Source organism: Diadema antillarum, unplaced genomic scaffold (genome assembly GCF_040938485.1).
Source record: "Diadema antillarum isolate AM-2024a unplaced genomic scaffold, OU_Dant_1.0 scf00000016, whole genome shotgun sequence".
NCBI lineage: Eukaryota > Metazoa > Echinodermata > Echinoidea > Diadematoida > Diadematidae > Diadema > Diadema antillarum.
In genome coordinates, this window is record NW_027270905.1 from 37,703 (window position 1) to 63,657 (window position 25,955).

At 39.8% G+C, this 25,955-nt stretch overlaps 1 protein-coding gene across 2 annotated transcripts in view; it reads left to right on the forward strand.

Moving 5' to 3' along the window:
- Positions 1–577: 577 nt before the first annotated feature.
- The window catches only part of LOC139725161 (uncharacterized), a 31,378-nt gene continuing 6,000 nt past the window's right edge, over positions 578–25,955 (forward strand). For both annotated transcript variants that reach the window (XM_071636263.1, XM_071636255.1), the window contains exons 1-7: positions 578–651; positions 10,455–10,508; positions 14,123–14,185; positions 15,908–16,052; positions 17,349–17,403; positions 20,227–20,344; positions 23,666–23,865. In XM_071636263.1, coding sequence (XP_071492364.1) covers positions 604–651; positions 10,455–10,508; positions 14,123–14,185; positions 15,908–16,052; positions 17,349–17,403; positions 20,227–20,344; positions 23,666–23,865 — 683 coding nt within the window. In that variant the 5' untranslated portion in view covers positions 578–603. The remainder of the gene's footprint in view (positions 652–10,454; positions 10,509–14,122; positions 14,186–15,907; positions 16,053–17,348; positions 17,404–20,226; positions 20,345–23,665; positions 23,866–25,955) is intronic.

Consider the following 25,955-nt stretch of genomic DNA (forward strand, 5'->3'; position numbering starts at 1 on the left):
TTGTATGTACATGTACCCTCCTTGGTGGCCCTTAATTTAATTTCTCCCCTCCACTTCGTATCCCATTCTTGCCGATCTGTACCTCCATCAAACACACATTACACAACTGGGCTTGAATTTGAACAATCAAGTTTGAGATGACGTATCTCTCAAGGGTTCACCAACGTACACAGCTGGTGAGAAAACAAGAGACGGAGAAAATACAATCCGAAGTCATTATGTCCTGAGAATGTATTGTTTTCCAAATGAAATTTTGCATCTACATTGCAGATGCTGGTATTGGAAGTGGGGCATGAGACCTACAGACACCAGTAGAAACGAGATGGAGATATGGCGAGCGAGAGAGAGGGAGAGGAAGAAGTGGTTATCTTTAGATCATCTTCCTCATTTCCATTGCGTCTGTTTCTATCTATTTCCCCTATTCACTGATCTCCTGACTGCGATGAATGCAAATATCTGACAGCCAACTCTTTTCATTCCCTGTCTGTTGCTATGGAATTTTTGAGTGTTTGTCCTTTTGAATGATATGTTTCCTTTATATATATCTCTCTCTGTGTCTATTTTTGCCACTAGGTGCGAACCCTGTTTGTTAGCGGCCTACCCATGGATGCCAAGCCGAGGGAACTCTACCTCTTATTCAGAGCCTACCAGGTGAGCCTTAACCCGTACTGTGCCATTGAATCCAATGTGCACAACTCTCACACACAAACCTATGGGCAGGTAATGTGATGTGGAATTCAGATGGTTAATAAAGGAGAAGTCCAGACAATTTTCATAGTTTCACATCATGTACTGGATAAGCTGTTATTTTCGCGAGGGTTTAATTTTCACGAATTTTGCGAATCACAGTTGGATCGCGACTTTAACAGACACGAAAATGTCTTTATGCCTAGGGTAATAGTGCATCTACATTAGCATCGGCATTTGTTTGTGAAAACTACATCTTGTGAAAATGTCTATTACCTCCTCATTCTCGAAAATATCTGTATGCGAAAATAACAGCGTATACAGTAGTACATATATCGACAGCTCCATGTATAGATTTGTGGAATTCATTTTGGTCCTTGAGCCGAGCAACTAATGCTCTGAAACACCCAAAGCAACTTTCACTGAACAAGGATGATGACATAGGAGGCTCACATATTTCAGAAATGTAGCAACGTAATTCCATTACAATACCGCTTGCTTAACAAGTTCACCTGTGTAGAATGTATGCATGCTTTCCTCTGTTGTTCTGCTTCCTTGAGCCCCCAATCATGCACTTTTATGTTGAAGCTGCCATGTCATCATCCTTGTTCATTGTGATTTGTCATAAATTTTGAAAGCATTTGCATCCCACATCCCATTCACTATAAATTCTGAAACTGTGTACCCATTATAACCAATTTATAGTTGTTCAAATGTAAAATCTGGAAATCATCCAAAGTCTCTTTTAACCCTCTGTCTCTCAAACTCCTGTAAACTGTCATGCGTGGTGGACCAGTGTCCAGTAAGCAGTGGGTTAAGTACTGTAAAAGTGGTTTCTTTCGCGCTTTGATGTTGAACCGCGAATTTAACATCACGCAAAAATGTTTTGAACTCGTTGCTTGTTACAATGCAATCATTACCGACCGCGAATTTAAACACACGCGAAAAAGTCGGCACCGATGGAAACCGCAAAAGTTTCTGTACGCGAAAGAAACCACTTTTACAGTAGTCTTCTTATCAATTTGAGAACCAGACAGTCTACATTTGACCAGAATTAAGGTCCTTCTGCCTCTCACCTTATGCATTTTGAGATATCAAAGTCTTTCTGCTTTTAAGCCAACAGTTTTGATAAAACTTTTGAAACCTTAAAGTCTTTCTGCTTTTAAGCCAGCAGTTTTGATAAAACAAGGACTGGAAAGAAAATATTAGAAAGATACAAAAATACATCCCAAATCATCAAGTCTGTTTACAGGCTTCTATGCCAACCTCTGCTCAGTATTGCTGTGGAGTAGAAGGCTTTTGTAGCCAGTTGCTTTATTTTGATTGATTATATCAAATGTTGCGCGGTGTCAAACAGTATGTTCTGACAGCTTGATTGCCTGATTTATGTCTGAATTTTATGTCTGAAATACGTTCTCGCTTCCAAGAAAGGAATTTTCATTAAAAAATTGGATATTTGCAGAGGTGTTGTGTGATTGTATGTGTGTATCCATCCATGTATGTGCACAGGTGTATGAGTATACACATATACGTGCATTGATGCATGTGTTGATATGTTAGTGTATTTATATACATTTATGTACAAATTAATCAATATCTGTCCATAGTTCACTTATGTGTCTTCTATTCTCTAAGGGTAGACAAACACTTTAAAAAATCCTGCAGTAAATGCTTAACCCATTGAAGATGGACTGCTTTTCCTTCAGCACGCTTTTCTAATTCACCCCAGCCTGGGAATACTCGTTACTAGTCTTTGATGGGTTAATATTTATACAAGGTGATACTGTAATGCTGCGTCTCCCCCACAGCATGGTGCTCTATGCCCTCACAATGTGTAGAGCACAGGTTGCGAAAATATCTTATTTTTCTTTTGTAAATCTTATGGATGGTTCAGCCATTCCAACTAACGTACGTGGTGTTAGCTGTAGATGCTTTGCATCAATTATATATTCATCTTTGCCACTGCCCGCTTGTTGCGACACGAGCGAGTGGAGTGTATCTCTTTGAGGCTGCATGCATGGGTTTGGTTGAATGGTGTGTAACTTGGGGAGAAGGTTCCCAAATGTCTTTGAGGTTGACATTCCTTGGGGATTTGGGATGCATACCAGGAAGTCTGTATGGTATGAGTCCATCTAGCCATCTCAGAAACCATCCACTTTTTTTTAACTCTGTGATCGCGCTCCCCCCCCCCCATCTTATTTTTTTTTTTCGTGGGTTGAGGAATATTGGTGGGAGCCGTACATTGTTGTGTTAATACTTTAACCCAGATTAGACGGGAGCAGGTCTTTTGAGTCTCTGATGGTTGACATGCATTAGGAGATGGAGGAAGCAGGGAGCGTCTCCCCCTTTGATGCGCATTCCTAGCAACAGGATGGCATCAAAAGCCCTCTCATCCGCGGTCCGATCAATGGAGCCTTCCTCCTTTTGTTGCACTCTGAGAGGAAGTGCTTACATTGTATTCAGGAAAGAGAAGTAGAGGATGGGGGAGGGGGTAAGAAGGATAGAGAGAGAGAGAGAGAGAGGTAATCGAGAGGAGAGAGTGGGAGTGAGGTGAAAGAAGAGGTATGAATGGAAGGGGGAGGTGGGAATGGTAAAAGGAAAGAAAAAGACTCTCATAGAGATAAGGCTTTCATCTTACAACTATGCATTGGGCATGATACTTCCATGTATCAATATTTCTATGTCTGGAAAAAAGTGTGGCATGTACTGATATAAGGTTCACCTTTGCCATTGGCATCTCAAACAAATAATATTGATCAATTCATCTCTGCTCCTGGTGTATCTGAAAAATATGTGCACACTAGAAGGCACTTAATTCTTTGGTTTTCTTTTTCCTACTCAAAATTTGTTTTGAAGAAGCATTTGCGATGAGGCTTATGCTTCTGTGCTGACTAAGTTCATTGCACACAAAAATGGGAGCTAAATATTATGGTGTTCTTCTGTTGGCTCACTGCTGTTGCAAAAAAAAAGAAATGAAAAAAAAAAAAAAAAAAAGATGGCATGGAAAAAAATATGGCATTGAAAACTCTCACATCCTCATTTGCCTGGCTTGTGAATGCAAGCAACCTATAGGAGTTTGAATGATGCCCTAATCAGACATTTACAGTCATAAAGACCGGAGCCAAAGGCATGACGTAGCTGTGACATTTAAGTGCAAGTAAGCTGCATTATGCTCCCAACCAGCATTGAGATAGAAGAATGATGAGAGGAAGAGAAAGAGATAGATAGAGAGATAGAGAGATAGATAAATATATATATATATATAGAGAGAGAGAGAACTATCAGAGAGCTGCCAAAACTTTCTACTGCTGCTGTTGCTTAGTATTTATCAGTTGTTAGAGCGATGCATTTGCGTCAATTTATATTTTGAGTGATGGCAGACAGATGCATGGTGCATTAAAGCCCACTTGATAATAGCACATGGAGGAAATAGCATTAAATGTAATCATTCTCACATGAAATTGACAGATCCTAGTTGACATTTAGCGGTAGTGATATTTCTTAATGAAAATTTGAATGCAGACTTACGGCGGCGAGAATTGTACCTACACCAGGGAAGAAGTATTGAATGCACCAATTAGCTGCATGGGAGACGTTTGAATGATAATGTGAACTTCACAAGAAATTCTTCCCTCACGCAGTTGCACATTATATACGTGATATGAGATTTTTTTTTCTTCTTTTTTTTTATCTACCACTGAATTTGTAGAAACATGTAAAGTCAATTCTGAGTTGTGCTTAGTGCTCTTCCAAAGTACAGGTAAACCTGCTATTGAGAAAGGGGAAAAAAGAACAATGCCATGGAAATAAATAGACAAAATGATTGAAAAATAACAGGAAAAGGCTCTGGAGAACGATGGAAATAAGATTAGAAAGAGGGGAGAAATTTGATTTTATTTTTCGGGGGGGGGGGGGGGTTGGAAGGAATGTTGATACTTGCAAATTGCATGAGAGGCAGAAGCACTGGGTCAGGTTATTTTGCCACGTGTGAAAGTTGCCTTTAGAGAAAGAATAAACATGGAGGAAATGGAGTGTGGTAGGCGTTGACATAGTCAAATCACTTTTATCTTCTTTTTTTTCTTACTTTAGAAAGGTTTGCGAGTATCTTGAACTTTTTTCCCATTAATCTTGTGTTGATTTACAAATGAAAATGCAAACAATACCTTGATTGAATGGGTGCTGCCGTGGACTACGTCGCGTGGCAGAAGCGGCGAGCAAGAGGCCAGAGTAGAGAGCAGAGCCTCGCGCAGAAAGCCCTCTCGGGCGAGCTGTAATTCCTCGGTTGCCATGACAACTGGCTACCTTAGGAGGCGTGATGTGGTGTGATTATTGGAACCAAGGGAGCAAGGGGAAGGGGAATGTATATTCTCGGTGGACTGCAATTACATGTGTCTACAGCAATATAGCGAGGCAAACTCCACAGTTTTTCCCCTCCCCACCCTTCCTCTTTGTTTGGGGGCGGGGGGGGGGGGGGGGGGGAGCAGGGTGTTAAGGTAGAAGAAAAATATGTATTGACTCTCTTTGTCAGATGTTATTGTATTCATTGCGTTGGTAAGAAAGATTTTTTTTTTCTAAGAGGCAATATTTAGACACTGAGATTGTATGAGTTTTGGTTCAAGATTTTCAGTTTGAGATGAGTTTGATATTTCCAGGAACCGACTAACAAACCAACCACTTCAATTATAATTTTGGCACATCAGTCAGAAAAAAAAAAATCACACGTTGATACTTAATAATTCATAACATAACATAGCATGCCAATGCCATGTGTGTGTATAGCACATTTTCATTGATAGTTGCTAAGCGCCTTGCATAGGCAGAAATACACACATTTGCTGCAAATATTTGCCTTTCGCATCAAGCATGTTACTACAACCTATATTTTTTTTATAGGTATTGTAGATGCATGACAAACCCAGTGCCTGATTCGAAGTGCCAGTTCCTATTTTCATAGATTGATGCAGAGGGCAAGCATTAGGTGACCCGTGATGGTAAGACTAAGTGAAAGAGCGGGGAGGGATTGTCAAAAGTTGCGCATTTATCAACTTCCCCCTGTTTGCAACGCATCTTGATACCCACTATCAAACAAGTTTGCAAACACCTTTCGGGTTGCATCTAACGAGTTGTTCACATTCATTATCACTGTTGGGAGTCAATTGGGAGGTATTGCCACTGTGCAGCTCCATTGTGCAGTTTGACCCAAGGAGCAGAGATATAGCTGGCAGTGTTTGGTGTGGGCTGGTAACAGCTATAAACATGTTTCAAAACAACTTTGCATTTATCAACTACAGAAATGCATTTCTGGCTCAAACACATTAAATTCGCGATCACACTTCCTTCAGGGTTTCAGAAAGGCATTTCTAACTTCATTTAGTAATCAAAACAGCTTTGCATCTATCAACTGCCCAACCCTCTCTGAAAGCTGTTTGGAATCCTTTATTCTGTACCAGAAGTGAGTTGATCAATACACCCATTGAGAATTATCATTATGATCCTGATGAGAAGATGCTATAGAGAACTCTGTCATTCCAGTTTGAACTTCAGAAATCCCTTGGTTTCTCCTGCCGTGTCCATGTCTAGTTTGAGATTCAATATATTGCACATTTGGTTTGGATGCATCGTGCAATCTGTAGTGCTCTAGATGTCCTAATTCTAAGACTTAAGTCGCCCCCATGCAAATGTCATCGTACAAGCTTAATGGTAGTCGTAAAGCACAGAACAGTGTTTCCATAACCGAGATCACATGATGGGCGAAATGTTTTGTCTCCGCCTCCTGCATCGAAGCAAAATATTGAAGCACCTGATCCACAGGTTGAACCACAGACTGATGATAACAACGATAATGGTGGTGGTGGGAAGGAAGGTTTGTGGTTATCTGCAGGCAGGTGGATCGGGTTTCTTCTCCCCTGGTCTAAAGTGTCCTCCGAGGGGAAGTTTGTAATAGGAAAACGGGCACACCGATAGCCAGCAACCACAAGAGTGTATAAATGCATATCATATAGGAGAACTACACTGAGAGAAATTTATTCATGGCCTCGGAAAGGGACATGCTCATTCTTGTCAATGAATATGGTGAATTTTATCAATTTTCATTTTCTCAATAATTAACCACTGATGCATGTAGGTATAAATTATATTTTGCAGTCTCCTGTGCCCAAGTGTTTTATATATCCCATCAAATATTTACCACACTGTATGACATATATGTATACATATATTTTTTTTCTTATAAAATAGCTAGCGGATTTCAAGCATGGTAATTGGTCAAAACGCGTCACGTGGCATTCAACTTGATAGTGATATACCACGCTCGTGATATTGCGTTGAGTTTTGTGTATCATTCATCGTGTATTTGATCTAACGTAACTGGCATGCAACACTTGCGATGCTAATTCCCATCGTATCGCAAGCATCACAGTGTGAGGCAGCCTTTGACTGCCGTTACCTGGCGTTATCACGTTGAAATTTGTCTATCATTCATCATGTATAATGCCATTTCTATTTCTTTTTTGGGGGGGTTATTGATCAAAAGTCGCTATTTTATGAAAGAAATAGTGCATTTTTCTGTTGTGCGACAATGTAAGTGCAGTGGACGCTCGGTATCTTTAGATGGGGGGTACTCGCCTTTTGCGCAGAGGCGGCACCTATCTAAAGAAACCTCGCGTTCACTGCACTTACACTATTGCACTCAGTGCCGTGCGCTATTTCTATAATAATATATTAAATCTAGTTCTTTGCAGTTGTCATATGTCATGTAGAGTAAATATGTAACGTTTTTGCTATCCAAAAATCTGTATAACTGTGCTTTATTTTGCAAAAATACCTGTACTGTTAATGGTCACAAAGAAATCAAGTGTGAATACATGCATCTATGTCTAGTGTGTGCAAATGGATAGTGTGAGGTGTGTTTCATTAAAAAGAAAAACCTCTACGATTGCACTTGTCTCTTTGGAAATGTGCGGTGCATACCTGTCCGTGCTCATGTTTGCATTAGATATTCATCAGAGTGCTTCATTCTCACTAATGGGGGCTTACAGCTTGGTGAAATGCAGAGACAAATTCAGCCAGAGGCAGAAAGGCATGTCATCTGTGTCCTTACTAGTCAGAGCATACGATATTGACTCGATCTCATATCTCCAAATAGTTGTAATTTCCATGTGTACACAGTCCCCCATTATCAAATATGATAAATAACCACATCAAAGTTCTCCTGCTTCATTGTCTACATACAGTGATATCACAGAATGGCCAAATTTACATGTGATTCTAATTCAGTCATTTCATGAATTTGTGTCACTGTGCTAATATTCTTGTCCCCTTTCATTCGGTCGGCAAGCTCCCCAAATGGGGGAAAATAATGCAAAATGTAATTATCGAATAATGCCTGACTACCCATATCTACACTTATGTCATATTTAGTATCACTGCCTTTTTTTTCATCTGGATTGTTACCAATACCTATCTTCACTACGATTCGTATCACTGCGATCATCTCGGGGTAAAAAATCATGGCCTATACTCCCTATACAGGGCACAATCGCTGGTGTCATTGCCACCTCAATGTTTTGTTTTCTCAGTTCCCCATCACTTAATCTGAAACCTTGATACTGAGCTTACGATAGTGCATTTTGTTTAAGCTTGCCCCGTTCTTCCTCTCCCCTTGATCCCCTCAAGTACCCTCCCGCTTTTCGCCACCCTACCCCTTAGAACCGACACTGCTGTTGACAGCGTGATATGAGGTAATCCGTGGGGGTGATTATGATTCCAATGTTGGTAATCATCCGTCCTCCGATGACAGTGGGGGGGGGGAGGGAGGCCTGATATCCGAGGCAGGACCCATCTTCCATATCCCCTCCCTCACCCCTTCCACCATCACCACCGTCCTCACACTGCTCATATTACCAAGTAGATAACCCTTGTCTGGACTTGGTACTGGTGAAGAGATGTTTCAGTAGAAGGATGCTCTTACATCAGAAAGCTCTGTGAGAGGTTAAGAAGTCCATCAGCAAGCATCTCTTCTCTGTCTTTTTTTCTTCCAAAGTTCAGTTAGTACAAAGGAACATTGATGTGTTCAAAGAGAGTTGACGTCATGACAGGCATGAAATTAATAACGGGGTGCTCACGTCACACTCCTGTAGTGGTGCAACTAGTGCTCAGAAAGTGGCAGAGAGTGTGTATTGCAAACATCCCTGTTGCTTGTAAGATAAGATTTAGGTACTGATGACACTCTTATATGACATGCATCCAAACAGCCAGCTTATACAGTATCTAGTTGCTTTGTTAAGAGTCCCCTCAGCGTTTTGATGATGATGTGATTAGATAGGAAACTGCCTGAATTCTTGTTTTGTTCTGTTTTATTTTGTTTTTTGCTAACACAAATTTAAGGGGAATCTTTAGTTGTAGTGAGTGCTAATCATATCATTCAGGTCAAAGCTGTGTTGGAATCTGATCTACATATTGTAGTGTTAAGTCATCTGGGAATAATACAGGGAGGCTATAGACGGGTTTTGTAATGTATTCAGATTTTATGCATACTTTGTGCGCAAAAGTTGCCTTTAACAACCGCAAAGCTTGCTGTAGGTTTGCCAAACCTATTAATAACTACTGTAAAACATGATATTTTAGCGACATGAAATTTTCACGAATTAGAGCCGACGGCTTTTTCGGGCATGAAATTTTCACAAAGTGTCTTTGGCATTCAGTGCCTATAGTGTAGACAAGAGCCTTCGTGTGCATTTTATTTTTGCGAATCTTGGCTCTAGCGAAATTTGCAAATTTAAAAAGCACGCAAACATTCCTCGTTTTACCAGTATGAATAGCAAAGTGAATTCCTGCCTTTGGAACTTCATGGGAGGGAGCAGGTGAATGAAATTCTTTTTTGCTAGACTTTAGGAAAAGAAGCATCTATGAATTGTGATAAATTACAGGAAATGGTTGATTGGAAGATGTCCTTGCCTGCAAAAAAAAAAAAAAACAGTCTCATCTCAGGATCAGATTGCAAAAAAAAAAAAGAAGATATATTGTGATTGTGTGTATATCCCCCAAATTATTGATCTTGGTAAATAGATGCTTAACAGAGTGTTGGCAGAGCTATGATGCAAGTGATTTTTACGTTTGTGAAATGGTAATTGCCTGGGTGTCAAAGTACAGGTGCAGCACTGAATGACTTGTCCATTTATGTATACCAGCTAGCATTTATCTCTTTTATCACTGAAATGATGTATGTCACAGAAGTTCCAGTTGGCCTTATGAACATCTGGAAGTATATTATTTTGGATTTTTGTTGGCGGTTTTTGAAGTGTCATGTTGCTCAGGCTTGTCTTTTGAATGCATGCCAAAGAAAGGGAGCCAGATACTATATAGATCTGTGGCAAAAACTGGGTTTCATGTTTGTAGGTAAAAAGAGGATGAACTTGGGTGACCACCTCCCCATCCCCCCCCCCCCACCCCTGCAGAAGACTAGTGGAGCTTCTACAATGGTTTAATATCGTATTCCTACTTGTTGTTTTACTTGTGTCTATATGAAGTGCTGAAAAAAAAAACTTTTCTAAAACTAGGCACTTCTTCAGTGTTGGGAATGAACACCACTAATCTGACTGCTTTGGTAATAGTCTTTCTCGATAGGTAGACTTCTGTCAGTAGGAATGCAACATGAATGATTAGCTGTATGCTGCCATGATGTAGTGTTCACATGTTGTGCACACAGAATGTTTTTGTCATCTTTTCTGATGTTTCTTTTGCACGTTTCTCTCTGTCTATCTTTTCAGGGATACGAAGGCTCATTACTGAAAGTCACCAGTAAACCGGGAAAGAACCAATCGGTAAGGACAAATCTGCATTGATTCCTTTCGCACACACACTCAACCGAACGAGGTAGTGAGAGCGTTGACAGTGTCGAATCTGATGGAGGCAACAGCCGTAGCATGCTTGCGACCTAGATTAATTTTGCGTCATTTTAGGACGGATGGCACTCTTGATTGCAATCTTCAAAATAGAATTGAGTCATGTCCCAGATTTATATCGGTCGCAACCTCCCTACTCTTTCTGTGCTATTGATGAGAAAAAAAGGGGTAAATAGGAAACCAATATGCTACACATTCTGTCTCCGAAAAGAGTTAATCGGCATGCTCTCACTATATTTGTTACACCTTGCCACTATATCGCACGTGCTCTCTGAAAAGCACTGTATCCTTCCTGTTTTGCTCGTCCTTGCCTCCTTAAATGCCAACAGAGGATACATGTGTTTATGCAAGTTAGTACTTGATACACCCTTTGCAAGAGATTATGTCTGTTGCTTCAAAAGTGTGAGTAGGATGCTCTGCTGAAGTATTGTGTCCCATTTGCTCACACACGCACGAGACATTTCTTTTTTCCTGAAAGCCTGCAAGGCTGCAGCTTTCACGTAGCACATTTTCTCAGCATGGTGATGATAAAGGTACATGCTTGAATCTAAAATTCTGATAACTTTATCTTAACTAAAACCAAAGTCTCAAAGAACTTAACTTTTCCAGAATACTTCCTTTCTGCCAAAATACAAAATCTTTCCAGAATAGATTTGTCTGAAAAAATGGCAATATTTATTTGCACAAATCAGACAATTTGGAACCAAAGAGCTATGTAGCATTGCATTTTGAACTTGTCTGTTCATGACATTGGGTCATAATTTATCATTGAGAAAACGTTTGAATGAGCAAATCAATTTTAAGGTGAAAGTCTGGATCAAAAGGCAATGCTGTTAATTTTCCATGAATTAACTGTAAAGTTTGAATCCTATATGAACCTAGATTGTATGAAAGAGAATGATATCAAATATTTTGAGAATAATATAAAGTTTTTAAGCTTCATCTTCATTTGAGTGGGGTGATGAAAATGGAAGTATTGATAGAATACTAAGAGAGGTCCCTTTAATCTATATGTCTGAGTGATAATAAATTCTACATGTTTCCTACCCCATGAATTACACAATAACACCCCAAAAAAGATGTCTTTTTTCCAATTTTATGATCGATGTAATAATTATCATACTTTCCTATATAGGTGATGTTTGACCAGAGTCAAAATGACATTTGAAGCAACCCTAGTAAAAATTAATTTGATCGCAAAATGTTCAATGAAAACCTGTTGTCAGTGCCAAATGAAATACTGAAACAGCTTTAACAAAACTCAAGAGAGGTTGTGCACAACTTTTTTGGAAAATCAATTTTACGTACTGCAGTGGAGAATGTGTGGCATCAAAAAAAAAAAAGAAAAAAATTCTTAGCAGAAATAAATCTGGTCTGGTAGTGTTGCACAATCCTCATCCCCTAAAACTTCAGAAATGAGCTTTGATCCCCTGCATATGAACTGGGTACCACTGCACTTTTCCCCCTCGTGCACTGCACCAAGATACCTGGCATACCGCACAAGGGTCGTAAGTGGCCGTAACACGAGTGACACAATTATTAGTCGGCATACCTGGGATTCCTCGCAGACAGAGGGCAGTGTTTGGCTCAAAGCTGCTCCTGTCTTCTGTTTACGAGCTTTCTTGCTGCCTCGGACCCTGTTCTCATCCGAACACTAGCGGCTCTGATTATCTGACTTTGTTCACACAACTTGGAATACCGTGGTAAAATTATTTCTATGTATGTGAACAATACGGGGATAAAAGAGTAGTGTAGTAATAAATTTGTCTCTGGTTTTTTCTGATTTGACTGATTATGCTTTCACCTAGCTTGCAATCAAATAATTTGAGTCCTCAGATATATGCCCGAGATTGAAAATGTAAAATTATGAATTGCCAATAAAGATCTAATTGCTGAATATCTTCTTCTTCTTTTTTGCAAGCTAAAAAGATTTTGTGTTTCATGACACTGAAATCTTATATGTTTTTCACCTTGAACTTTGGCTGAAAGTTATTATTTACTTGACTGTGCTGGCATGTTACATTTGATGTCAGCTTTTACATTAGTATTCTGTCAAAGGCTAGATTCAGAATAGTGCAAAAGTTCTGTTACATTCCTTAAAGTCACATACATCTGGCAGTCAAAGGAGCTGGTGACCAATTCTTTAGCCTCATGTCTACCATAACACTCGTGAATCACTCACTGTGGTACTTGAAAAGGGGTCGGCAGTCAGGCTGTCTGGTTTGGAGACACATGGTTAGAAGTGCGTGTGAAACACACAAGAGTGAATGCAGCCTGAACCAAAGTAGAAACCAATCCTGTTTCATTGTTGACTCGAGCCGTGCAGCCAAGCTACAGCTCATCAACCACACTAGCCTTATTGTTTTTTAACGCAGTGCACAAACAGTCTTAATTCTCAAAACAGTTCCCCCGTGATAGATTCCTCTGTAGAAATACTACTGTGCCCTCCATTTTCCTTTTCCCATCCAATTATAAGGACAGAAAGAAACAACAAACAAGTCATTCATAGTTTATCCTGTTGTCAGTAAAAACATTGCCCCTTTTTGGCTGTATAACATAAAGAGAAGTTGCAAAACATCAAGAAAAAGACGTTGTAGATGTCAGTACTTGATTTAGTGATATATCTGACATATTAACTTTATAGTTTCAAATGTATCACATAATACATGTTTGTTAAAATATCATCATAAAGATGTTATAAAACATATAATGAACAATTCTCTCATATAACTTAATGCCGCGTACAGGGTTCTGTATGCAAGAGAGGCTTGCAAAAACTCCTAAACTGAAGAGAATTCCACAAGTTTAGCACTAATGATCTCTGGAAGGTGATCTTATCAACCGAAGGTTCTCATACAGTGAATGTAGTTCAACATCTAACCAAGATAGCATTGGATGGCATTGACGCTGTAATTGTGATCTCAGGTTGACATCTGCCACTCACATTTCTCCTGTCATGCAGGAATTTGAATATAAATGGACTTGTCCTCTGGTTTCATGATTAATGATGGTCATCTCATTTTTTCCCCCCATTTCATTCTCTCTTTCATCTCTCCCCTCTGTATATCTTCATTAATGGTTCTCTTCCATTATCCTTTCAACTTTTATAATGCCTGCTTAATTTTTTCCTTTCCTAACACTGCCTTGGCTATTTTTTTCTGTTCATTTGGCATCTTTTCTCCATCGATTTCTACGTTGAGGACTGAACTCCATTCTTCCTCCTCTTCTTCTTATTGTGATAATCTGTCTGTCTGTCTGTCTGTTTTTATGTTTTCCTTTTTGCTCTCTGTTCTTTTATTTACTAATATCTGCATCTATTTCTCTCTCTATATCTCTGCATTATGTTTTTTTCTCTTCCAATCTTACTTCTCTCTCTCTCTCTCCATCTTTTATATCTGTCTGTCTGTCTGTCTGTCTGTCTGTCTGTCTGTCTGTCTGTTTCTCTCCTTCAATCATCTGCTCCCATACTTCCTCTCTCTTTCTATTTCTTTCCATCTTCAATCTTTCCGCTCCCCTCAATCTTCCACCCTCAGCCTGTGGGATTCGTCACGTTTGAATCGCGGGCAGGTGCAGAGGCAGCGAAGCAGGCACTTCAGGTGAGTAATTGTCGCCCCCTATAGGCAACGCTTTTTTAATAACAGGTTGTTGCACGTGACAAGGCGTGATGCCCCGTCCTTGTTTCAGTGCAAGCCTGATATACTCGACAGTTAGAACCAGTAAAGAAAAAAAAATTGAAAAAATGAATAAATATATATGGGGTTGCCTAGTGTGACATGCCCACTAGTATTTGATATACTCCTCATAATTTTCACAGTGCCTTTATTAAGGGTGGTTGATATTACCATCTTGCCCTCTGGGGGCATTTCCATATTTGTTCGGAGAATAGCTGTTTGTCCTCCAATCTGATATTGGATGCGGGGAGAGAAATCTCAGGTAAGGGGAGCCTCTGAAAGCCATCTCACAAGAAGGCAAATTGCTGTCAGAGGCTGTCTTCAGAGACCTTTAATCATGAATGTTTGCCGAGGTCCGCCTCTGTGAGCGGCCTTTCTCGTTCCCGCCGGGCATCATTTTTTTCCCCCCATTTCCCCGGTCGTATGTTCCCAATGACTTTTGAAGGCAGCGTTAACCGCCAAGGGATGACCATGAGATCTGTGATGGGTGTATCTATTTCTCAGATGAGTAGCTCTCTGTCCCTTCCTAGCTCCCTCTGAGAAATCAGCCTTTGTCTAACAAAAAAAGAAGGGAGAATAAAAAAAGGAAACAAAACAAACTCCACTTCCTGGATCTTGATTCCATCGTTGCAGATGGTTGTGTAAGCTGATGCTCCGTGTTCCGTCAGCCAGAAAAACACTGACACAATTGGCAAATATCATCCCACCCCTTGATTGAATGGTCGGGGGTCTCTATTGACTCTTTGGCTCTCAGTGCAATATGTAGCAGTAGTGGCTAGTCTGCATGTGGTATCTCCTCATCAGACAAGCTCAAGGGAGCACCTTGATAAGCTAATTCAGAGAAGTTAACTCATTATGGCTCTCCCCTCACGTTTTCTCACACTGAAGTGACTTATTACTGGTATAATCGACGTGACTGAAATCATCTAACATCAATCAATTATTTGTTAAAAGCGTGTAAATAACACCTATTTAAGTACAATTGTCCCATGTGACCTAATCCACTTTTCAGCTGGAGTGGTCGAACAATCTTATGTAGGGGTCAGAGATGCCAGTGCAAAGAAGGTGGAGGAAGAACATTTTTTGCAACTTAGAGCACATCATCGGAGAGAAAGTTTGAGAATATATCAAATACAGTTATGTGGCATCTTGTCTGTATGTTATAGTATATAAATGCAAACAAATTGAAGCTTACCAGAAATGTATATTATCTTTATAAGTGAAAAATTAAGCAAAGAAAACAGGATTCCATCATGATGAAACTTCTAAAATGAGATATATTCATAACTTATTCATCCACTGTTCAGTGTTTATGTCAAACAACTACTTTATTGTGTTTTGCAGTATAAGTAGATAAAACTGGTAATGGCTAATTTTGTTCAAATGCCAGGTTTTTTTTTACTCCAAAGTTGTGATGACCAAATCCTTTACCCCAAAGTTGTGATGACCAATATCTTTTCAAGTGGGATATATCCTTTGTTTTGTATATTTTATCACTGCTGGTGAAGCAATTTGTAGGAATTTGAATTGATGCTGATTTTAAATGTCAGTGCATGAATTCAAACAAAGTCAACTACTTTTCAGGTTGGTGAAATTTGCATTGCTAAGTACCAAGTATTACTCATATCCATTACAACATTGTAACAGGGAGTGCGCTTTGACCCGGAGCTACCGCAGACGATACGGCTCGAGTTTGCCAAATCCAACACCAAAGTGACCAAACCTAAACAGACATCGCCTTTACCTGCCATCAACCCAGTGGTGGGACCCCCTCTCACACCCAGAGATCCTTGTAAGTACTGAGCAGCTCCGCCCATTTTCAATTTTCTCCATCCGTTTCATTTCCGTTCATGAAAAGAAAGACAAGATAAAAAAATCCACGTTTCCTTACTTCATTTGCTCTGATGCCCTGTTGTTGAAAGTAATGTTGGCAATGTCTTCTTGGAGTGGCTGCTGGTCTAACATTATTGGCAATACCAGTTAAGACTGAAAGCATCACTTACCGTTCACTTAACTTAATGCAATATTACTCTTTCAACAAGATAAAGACATCTCTCGAGCCACTCTCACTCCTCCCCACCCACCTGCTGTGTGGGTGTATTATGGAACAGAAATAGCTTGTGAAGCAGCCAACATAGAATCATTGCCTTTTAATGTGGCCATTTTCACTTTGCGATTACCATTCATGCAGCATTTGTCTGCAAGGAAATTAGCATATGTGCACATTTGAGGGCAGTTAGCTAAAAGCTACTGATGTACTTTGGCTGGTATATCCTTTTGAGAAATGAATGTCATAAAGTCATTGAAGATTTTGTTGTGACACAAAGAAGAGGACAAAGAGAGAGAGAAAGAGAGGGAGAGAGAATTCAAATGATCATAACTTTACGCAGCAGCAACCCATATTTCAAGAAGTAAATGGACAAGCAAGAAACTGATCATTAACTGACATGCCACCCGTAGCCTTTTATATCCCGCCTGTAATTTCTTCCTTTTTTTCCTTCTCAACTCATATCAAGAGCAGAGCTATTTACCATTAAAATAACATATTAAAACAGATGTTTCCATAGCAACCAGAGTTCCTGTAACCTTGGTTACTGATGTCTTGTAAACAGGCCCGTGTTCATTGGAAAATGTGTCATTACCAGACAGAGAACAACCAAGCCCTCTGCTACCATGAAAGGAGAAAGCATTGTTCAAGTTTCTTACCTGGAGTCATATTGCTGTTAAGGTTTTAAAGCCTCAAAGGGGAAATACAAAATTCATTCCAGGTGTTTTTTCGGCATTGTTTCTTTATATATAGGGGCCTAAGTAATAATGAAGCATTTTACCGGTACGGAGGAGAGACTCAGTACTGCGGAGAGATACATACCCACGATCATAATATTCATGGAATGTCATGTTTTGAAGCCTTTTTCCACGATTAGTCATAGTTGTAATGATAGATCGGCTAATGACTCGTGCAGAGATGGTGACAAGCAACAGCTGTTATCCGCTCCAGATTGACCGACTGTCGAATGTTTTTGTGGGTGGTTGCAAGCATGATGCATGTCTAAGTGTCCTTGTTCTCTTCCTAACTCTGTCATTGCAGATGATATTGGAACCGTTTTCCTACCTGGTGCACCGGAAAATTGGGCTCATCATCCGTAAGTCAGCTGATATTTTTGTCTCTTGGACACCGCGATGTGTACTCGTTATTCAAAATGAAGCCAATTAGGCAGTGAATTTAATTTTACCTGATGTTTGTGTTTTTGTCCATGCAAAGATTGACATAACAATGCTGGAATGTTAGATGTATACAGTATATAATAACACCCTAAGGGCCTATTGGATATATTATGTCAAATAAATGTGTTTGTGCAATGAAGTTATTTGTTCTAAAATGGCAAACATCACATTCTTTGATCGTACTCCCCGAATGAAATCACAGCACGAGAGTTTGTTTTTCAGATATTACTCATCATATTGACGAGGGGGTGAAGACATGTAACAGAATGGCACAACAAATCTATCTCAGACATATTGTTGTCATGACCTTTGCAGTGACACGGTACAAGATTCCTCAAAGCATGAAGGGACTTTGTAGTGCCGTCTGCACACCTGTTTCTTGCCAATAACTATGTGATAAGTAGGAAATGGCAGGTGCATGGTACATTATGAATACAATATGGGTAGGTCATGTAAGCTGGAATGCCATTTTGTGTGAAGTCCATATCCCTCAAGAGATGGGTCAAGATTTCCATGGACCAATTTCATGTGGAAGTGAAAAAGAAATTTCTGTTGTCATACCTGAAATAGATCAAGAACTGTATGTGTGATCTCAAAACATGGTTTAAGTTTTGACATCCCACAGCAACCTGTCTGTGTATAATGTTACTGGCAATGTGAAGTTGTGGTGCTAAAAGGGGTATAGAGCTTTTAGGCAAGAGTTGGGGGGGGGGGGACAGGTGGTGGTGTTCCCATTTTAAGTTTGCATAAACTGTTCTAGCTCTAGCGCTATACACATTCATGATGTTCCTGCAAATACAATGTATGTTGACACCTGAAATTCCCTTTTGTAACTTTCTTGATGGAAGTTGAGAAAAATAAAAACATGCAAATGGAAATGAAGATCTGAGAATTATTTTAAAATGGAAGAACAAGAAAGAAAACTACAACCAGGTTTGTGCAACCCAGCAAAATAATGACCAGTCTGCTGAGCTTGTGTTGCCATGTTTGGACTGTGCAACCAGGCAGTTCCTATTGACACACAAGAGAGTTGTAGGAGACATGCATCCTTTCCTAAACATTTATCAGAAATGCATCTCTGTCGACACCATGATCTGCTGGGGCAGGCGGCTTGACAAGAGGCTGGTTACACAGGCTTATAGAGCTCTCTCATTCTATTTGTCAGCCCACTCGAGCATGTGAGTGCGATGGCCATGAATTTGGAGTCTGACTTGCTCGGAGTGAAGTTAGTTAAGTAGAAAACGGGAACATGATAAGAACAATCGGACGGAACATTTACCTCCCCCGTTTCTACTTGTGGCCTTCCGATTTGTTCGGTGTATTTCTTTTGCCACTTCCCCCCGTCTGCGGTCGTGGCGCCGAAGGTTGCTTGTGGAATCCAATTGAGCCCTCGCTGCCACGAATATGGCTCGTTGCCCAAATCGGCATGGAGTGATGTAGCAGTTCGCGTCAGAAGCCGCGGAATGCTTCACTTGTAGATGTGCTGAGTGCCAAATCAGCGGCAATGGTGTGACAGCCATGACAGTAATGTTCCATCTGCAAACAAACCATGGAGACAAATTGAACTATCTCTTTCCCTCTCCCTCTCTCTCCCTCTCTCTCTCTCTCTCTGTCTTTCTATCTCCCTCCCTCTCTTTTTTCTCCCTCTCTCGTATTAGATTCTCTCTTTCTCCTTATAACTTTGCTTCTTTTTTTTCTCACTCTTCTTTTTTAAGGAGAGTTTGAGGAGGGTACAGAAAAAGGGAAGGAGTAAGATTCATCTATGAGGAGATTAAGGTTTTCTGTGGACACTAGGGAGAGATCACTTACCAAGTGCCAAGAAATGATGGGCATGGCAAATGAGTACTTATGTTTGAAGCAAAGACAGGTCATTTCACCCATTGTCCCTATCTCTGCCACCAATGGTGTGGCAGTGAACTTCATGAACAGGACAATGCACTTAATCCCGTGGGGGGGGGGGGGGGGTGGAAGGAGGGGGACTGGCAATGCTTGGGCAAATCACTGTCTAAACCGTACTGTTAAGATTCCTTGCATTGAAGTACATGGTAAGTTGTATGACGACAGTTGTTAACCACACCCCAGCTCAAATGACACCTCGCTCTCTGCTTCCCTCTGCCTATCCATCTGGTTATCAACCCTGGGTGTGCTTTGCTAGTGATGGGTACTATAATAATGTCCTCTGGCATATGTTTTGTTAAAAGCTGATTCTGCACAGATATCCGGAATATTGCTTGATTATTATGGGATCAACTTATCTGTGTTGTCTCTACAGTGTGGCAGTAGCCTTTGTGTGGGAGTGTAGCATATGCTTCATCTTCACTAGAGAAACTTTGGTGCTCACTTGATTTGGAGGAATCAATCTCATGATGTCGTCTGTGGCAAGTTTTGATCAAGTGCACGGACATGTACATGGTTAAGCTTCTTTGGGCACCTCTATGATGTGAATTGAAGAATTTGATAGTTGGACCATGCAGCAAATTTTGTCAACATTTGCAAGTGTTGCTTGAAAAAATGCAAAATGGAAAAGGGCTACCTTAAGTTAGGAGCCTGATTACTGTCTTTCCACGCTGAAGTTATTCCCTGAGTAGATGTTCAGCAGAGGGGAACTTTACTTTAAGTTTAGAGAGTCCTACATGTACCTCTCATGTGAAGATTACAATGGTATGTACATCAGATGTCTAAAAGTTTTCGGTGTCTGCTTACATTCCACCAATCAAATCTCATGTTTACTTTCCCCTCAGGTTGTCCTACACGGAGTTGACACCCTCGACGGGCACAGTGCACCACCCCATGCTGGGTCAACCGGCCATCCACGCCCAGCTCCCCATCACGGATGGTGCCCGGCTCACCTACGTCCTGGTAAGGAACCAGCCCCATTACTCTTCAGCTCCCACCAAAGGGCCTCACCAAAACTGACTCCCCCCTCACTCTATCTATATCTAACATCACTTTGTGTGGGTTCATCATGTTTACCGCCTTTCCATTTTTTTCAGGAACACTATAGAGTCCTTTGACTCGCATCCCTAGCCCCTGCAGTCATTGGTTTAATTTGACTCTTTAAAGACACCATAGCAATGATTCTACCTCATCTATAGTTCCAATATTGAAGAGCACTACTTTTGCAGAGAAATATCAATAATTAAAGGCTTTTCTGCTTCCCAGCTGATCATCTTATTTCACACATAATGTCCAATAAATGTAGGCTTAGCTTAGCTTCACAATGGCCAGGAATATGCACTAAATACCTGTAGTTGATTATGAAGTTTGGTCAGCACATCACAAAATCCTGGAAGTTCAAATAGATAGAGTCTGATTAATCTTTGTTAATGTTGCAAAATGCTATGTAGGTGTGACCAGATATCAGCTTGGAATTTAACTTTTAGTCAGCTTTCCAAGTTTCAAGAAGGGAATTTTAGGGGCTCCATGATACAGATTTGCAAAAGGTAGGCTACAATTCATGAACCAAATCATGACAAAACACCCTTGTTATTGGATAAGTAGTGATATTGTATCATAATTTTTCTGCAAACATGCACAAGCAGATATGATAGCTCATGAGACATGCCTCCTGTGATGCTAATGTCTGTCGATACATGCTTGGGGAGTTGCTTCAACATTGCAGAATATTTTCGTGACTATTCAAAGATGATCAATATCAGAAGTGTTACCACAGGACTTAAAGGAATATAGCCAAAATCTGACAAATACTTGATGTGAAAGTGGCATAAGAGTGATGAACTTAGATATCAACTGTATGCATTTCCATTTATGAAACATGCTGTTGTCATGGTGATTAGTGCAAAAGCTAAATAGAGTTGACATGGATGTGGAAACTAGGTTTCAGCTGGAAAGAAATATGTGTCTTGAAACAATACCATACATTGATGATAAAATGGATGTGTGGACAGCAAGACAGATGTCTATAAGTACTAGGAACATGCAATGATTCTATTGTTCCAGAAATTAATCCCATGTAATATGAGATGTTAAAAAAAAACACAATTTTTTTTCTTTCCTTCTTCTGTCAATGTAAAATACACATTGTATGCGTGTAAATCTTTCTTTTGGTACAATATGTACAGTATGTGATGTGTGGATACTGAGCTTGCTTTGAAAGTATTCTTGGTTGCTATGCAAAGTAAAGCTGGGTTGTTCCTCTGAAGGGTTTTATTTACTCCTTTAAGTACTGCAATATTTCAGGTAAACCTATTCATGTCTTGTTTTTGCTGATATCTTTGTTTTCATTGTTATTGTTAGAATGATTATTGTATTTTTTCATTACTGTTTCAATAATCATTATCATAATCATCATCCTTATTATTATCATTATTAGCATTATGATATGTGGGGAGGAATGCACACTATCTTGTTCTCTATCAATGTCAAATGACATAATGAAATGATATGATTGGGATCTTTAGTACAGATGCCTCATGTCAAGTTACCTTGAAAATCCTTTGAATCAGCTGGTTAACTGTCAGCAGGAGATTGCATAAATGGATGAAATCTGCTGATATACTGATTTATTTATTTTTTTTGCATTCAATAAAGAAATGGGTTTCAATTAACAAATGAAAAGGACAGAAAATAGAAAAGAGTTGACCACTTTGCAATTCAAGCAATTATCACGTACACACACATACACTGTAAACACCAACACTGACACGAAGCATGTGATTACATGGACACAGCTCATGCACTTTGCCCTACTTTGTTAGAAAAAAAAATATATATATATACTTCCAATTCAGTCTCCGCCTCCCCCCCCCCCCTTTAATTCTCTCAGATCAGATTCCTTGCATTTGGTTGTCAAACAGTAAGATTTCTGGCTCTGTTACTTTCACGTCAGTTTGGACAATGGAAGAAGAGATACAGCATTCCTCTATTTATGTTGTGAGAGCTTCCCTCTTTGTTTTTCTTTTTCTTTTTACAAAAATCACCAACTGTCACTGCAATTCAAATTACCAAACTTCAAAGTCTCATAAAATGTTATATATTCTACTTACGTTGATGCCCAGAAGAGTCTTGTATTTTCTTCGCATCTTATTTTTATTTTTATTTCAGAATGAAGCAAAAATGGACATAGTTTTGATGGTGAAGGCAAATCTTTAAATCTTGAACATTTACAGCATGGCTGCATGTTATGTAGGCATAAATGTAGGCTTAATGCAAATTGTCAAAGAGAGATTTCTCTTCTTCAATAGTGGCATAGAGCATACTCTCTATGTGCAAGGTGTTCTATTTGATGAATACTTCAAATTTCTCTTATGTTCCCCCATTTCATAATTCCTCCAAGTTACCTATATTTATGCATAGCTGTGTATGAGCAAGGTGTCAGATGATAGTACACAAAATACATAAAGTTTATTAACTGTTAAAAAAAGTGTGTTTTCCCTAGTTTTCCCAGTTTATTCTGAATTTTGACTGTCCACATATTTTTAGTGTCTATCACTTTTGATTTATTGCTCTATATTAGATCAAGTTAGTATGCTTTGTCATTAATGTTTAAACATCTGGAGTGCAAGATGAGTTTGATGTCAAGAATTCTTGAGGGACTTTAATCCACTCTAGCTTAGTTTTAGCAGAGATACTGTCAATATGTTAGGATATTAGTTCTATCAGTTGATAATCTGAGGTAATTACTGCAGATATGAATCATCAAATTTTGACTTGTTTCATTCTTGCTGACCAATGATGCAATGCTTATGATGAATATTGCTTTGGAACAATTTTTTTTTCACACTTTATTTGTGAATGTAGATGTGCTAATGTGAATCACTCCGGCACCCACATTTTAAGATGTTGTGCATCACTTGCAACCTCTTTGGTAACCATGGAAACACTGCAGTGCCAAATGTGTAATCCCACACAGGTCTCCTTTCTAAATGTGAATCTACCTGTATTAAGCTGGATGAATGGGATTAGCTTCATTCTATGCTCATCATCACCTTAACTCATTGCTTGCAAAGTGTTCTGTAATACTTTTTTTTTCCTTTCACCACTTTAATGGTATGGTTGTTTCAAAGTTTTGAAATGTTTAGTGTTAAACCAAGTCAGCCACTTTCATGGGCACGCGGGGATTGTTCCAAACTTATCAAACTCGAGTATGACATAGCCTAATTTTTAAATTCCTCCCCGTATCTCTTGGATGTCTGTTTGTTTGTCTCCACATATTTGCAGCCTCACCACACCCCCCAAGCCGTCGCACCTACCCCCACGCCACACACACCCCTCCCCCACCAAACCGCCATCCCAATCAGTATGGCCAACGCAGCCACAATGGTTGCCATGGCGAATTCAGGGGCGGCCTGCTCGACACTGTTTCTGGCCAACCTCGGGACGAGCACAACCGAGCAGGAATTACGCGACACACTCAGGTGGTGAGTTCCAATCACACTCTCTTGGGTCCCTTCTGCGGTAGAGCAGCAGCACCAGCCCCTCCCCACCTCCTTCCGAGGATCACTCGACTCTTCTTTAATTCTGTCATACAAATGCATCACGAGCAACAGCCACAGCCAAAGAATAAAGACTGAAATATTCACCTTAGGTGTTTGGCCAAAGAGCCCAGGGTATATTTCCAGATGGAACTTATTCTCTCTTGTATCATTATGTTAGAATTGGCTTAAAACACTTTCTGTCTGGATGAGTGTATTCCCATGTAGAATCTTTAGGTCACTTTCATTGTCACTAAGAATTAAGAACCACCTGCAAGCAGCGCTTAGCAACAAAAATAAAAAAGGATAAAGATAAAGACAAAGTAGGGGCAACTCCCTCTTTCCACTTTGATTTTGCCGCTTAAAGCTGTAAGTACTTCTACATTCTAACCAGGGTATATGAGGAAACAAAATGACACAGGCTATATGAGCACAAAGAATATAATGTTCAGCAAGGCTCTCAGTATCCGTGCTCTAAAATTTGCTTATATTTGCTCATGAATTGTTAACTGGAAGAAGAACGGCTCCATGTGAGAGAGGCCAAATGTCAAGGTATGTAGTGTCTAGTCCGATGAGGAATGCTGCATTCAGGGGGCCCCAAAGCTGAGGACGTGTATGATGCTCACCCCAATCCTAAAACAAACCAACAATGCCAGCAGGTGCATGCTGCTCTACTGATAGAAGGTTCATATGCCAACACAACTACAAATTTTACCACTGGTATCTCACTCATAGTAAGTTATTTGTCTCTTCTTTCTTTTCTTTCCTTTTTTTTCAATTTCAATTTCTAATGCCATGAATAAATAGGGTCTAAAAGGCTGCCTCCTTTTATTGTCACTCTCCAAAAGACATAGCAAGCTTGTGCCGCACATCTTGCCTGAGGGATTCATGAATGTGGATGAATGTCATTTGTCATGATCACTTGTAGTCAAGCAGAAAGGGGTTGCTTTCTTTTTTGGTTTTTATTTTTGTAACAAAATGTCTCCCCCGCTGACAGATAGGAAAAGGTATGACATTCTGTCTTCCATAACCTCCGAGGATCTTAGGTATAATCTGTATATTGTACAGGTCAGTGTCCATGGCTATAACATTGAAACCCTTTCTATGGAAAAGAATGTAATGATGAAGAAAACAGGAGGGATATTCTTCTGTCAACTACAGATAGATATAGATGTGAAGGATATGTAAAAATACTTGTCTGTAGAGCATAAAATATGAAAAAGATTTATCTTTGGGTCTCATGTCTTGACAATTTTGCATTTTTACACTGTACACAGTTTGGGACATTGTGAACAAAAAAACGAAGAAGAAATGTTTGTTATGACAGTTTCCAGTGTTTTGAAAAAATGTGCTGAGATCTCTTGGTTTTTGCCTGGGATTAAGGATGATTAGAAAAAGCAACATTTTCATTCGCACTCATGGACTGATTAAATGCTGGTGATGATGTAAATACAGGACCTCTTCCCATTTCGGCAGTCACATGTTTTGTCACAGCAAAAAAGACACTAACTGTTACTGACCCATGCATCCTGTTGTAACCACTTCACCTAGTTTGGGAGAGTTTGCAATTATTTGCTGACAGCAACTCTATTATTCCGTTGCAAGAAGTGTAACTGTAACACGCACACTACCACATGACCATCATGGGCACAAATTCATTTATTTATTTTTTCTTCTTTATTTCTTATTTTGAAATTCAATATTTCTAACTCTAGAATGCAACCCTCATTTGTTACCTTCGGTCATTTCTTGATTTTGCTGAAGCGCAACTTAATAGAGCCCGCTTTGATTGACTGATATTCCACCATGCACGTCACTTGTACTGTCGTGGCACCAATAGACAGACATCATCACAAGCCATTCTGCCAATCTTCTTCTACTCCATTGTCTGAGGATGAAATTCATCAACCTCCCTTTCCAAGGCACCACAGTGAATTGCCCCGAAACAAACCCACCAAAACAAAGCAAATAAAACAAACAAAAAAAGGACAGCTCTCTGTATGATATATGAAGCAGTGTTGCCATTATACTGTTTC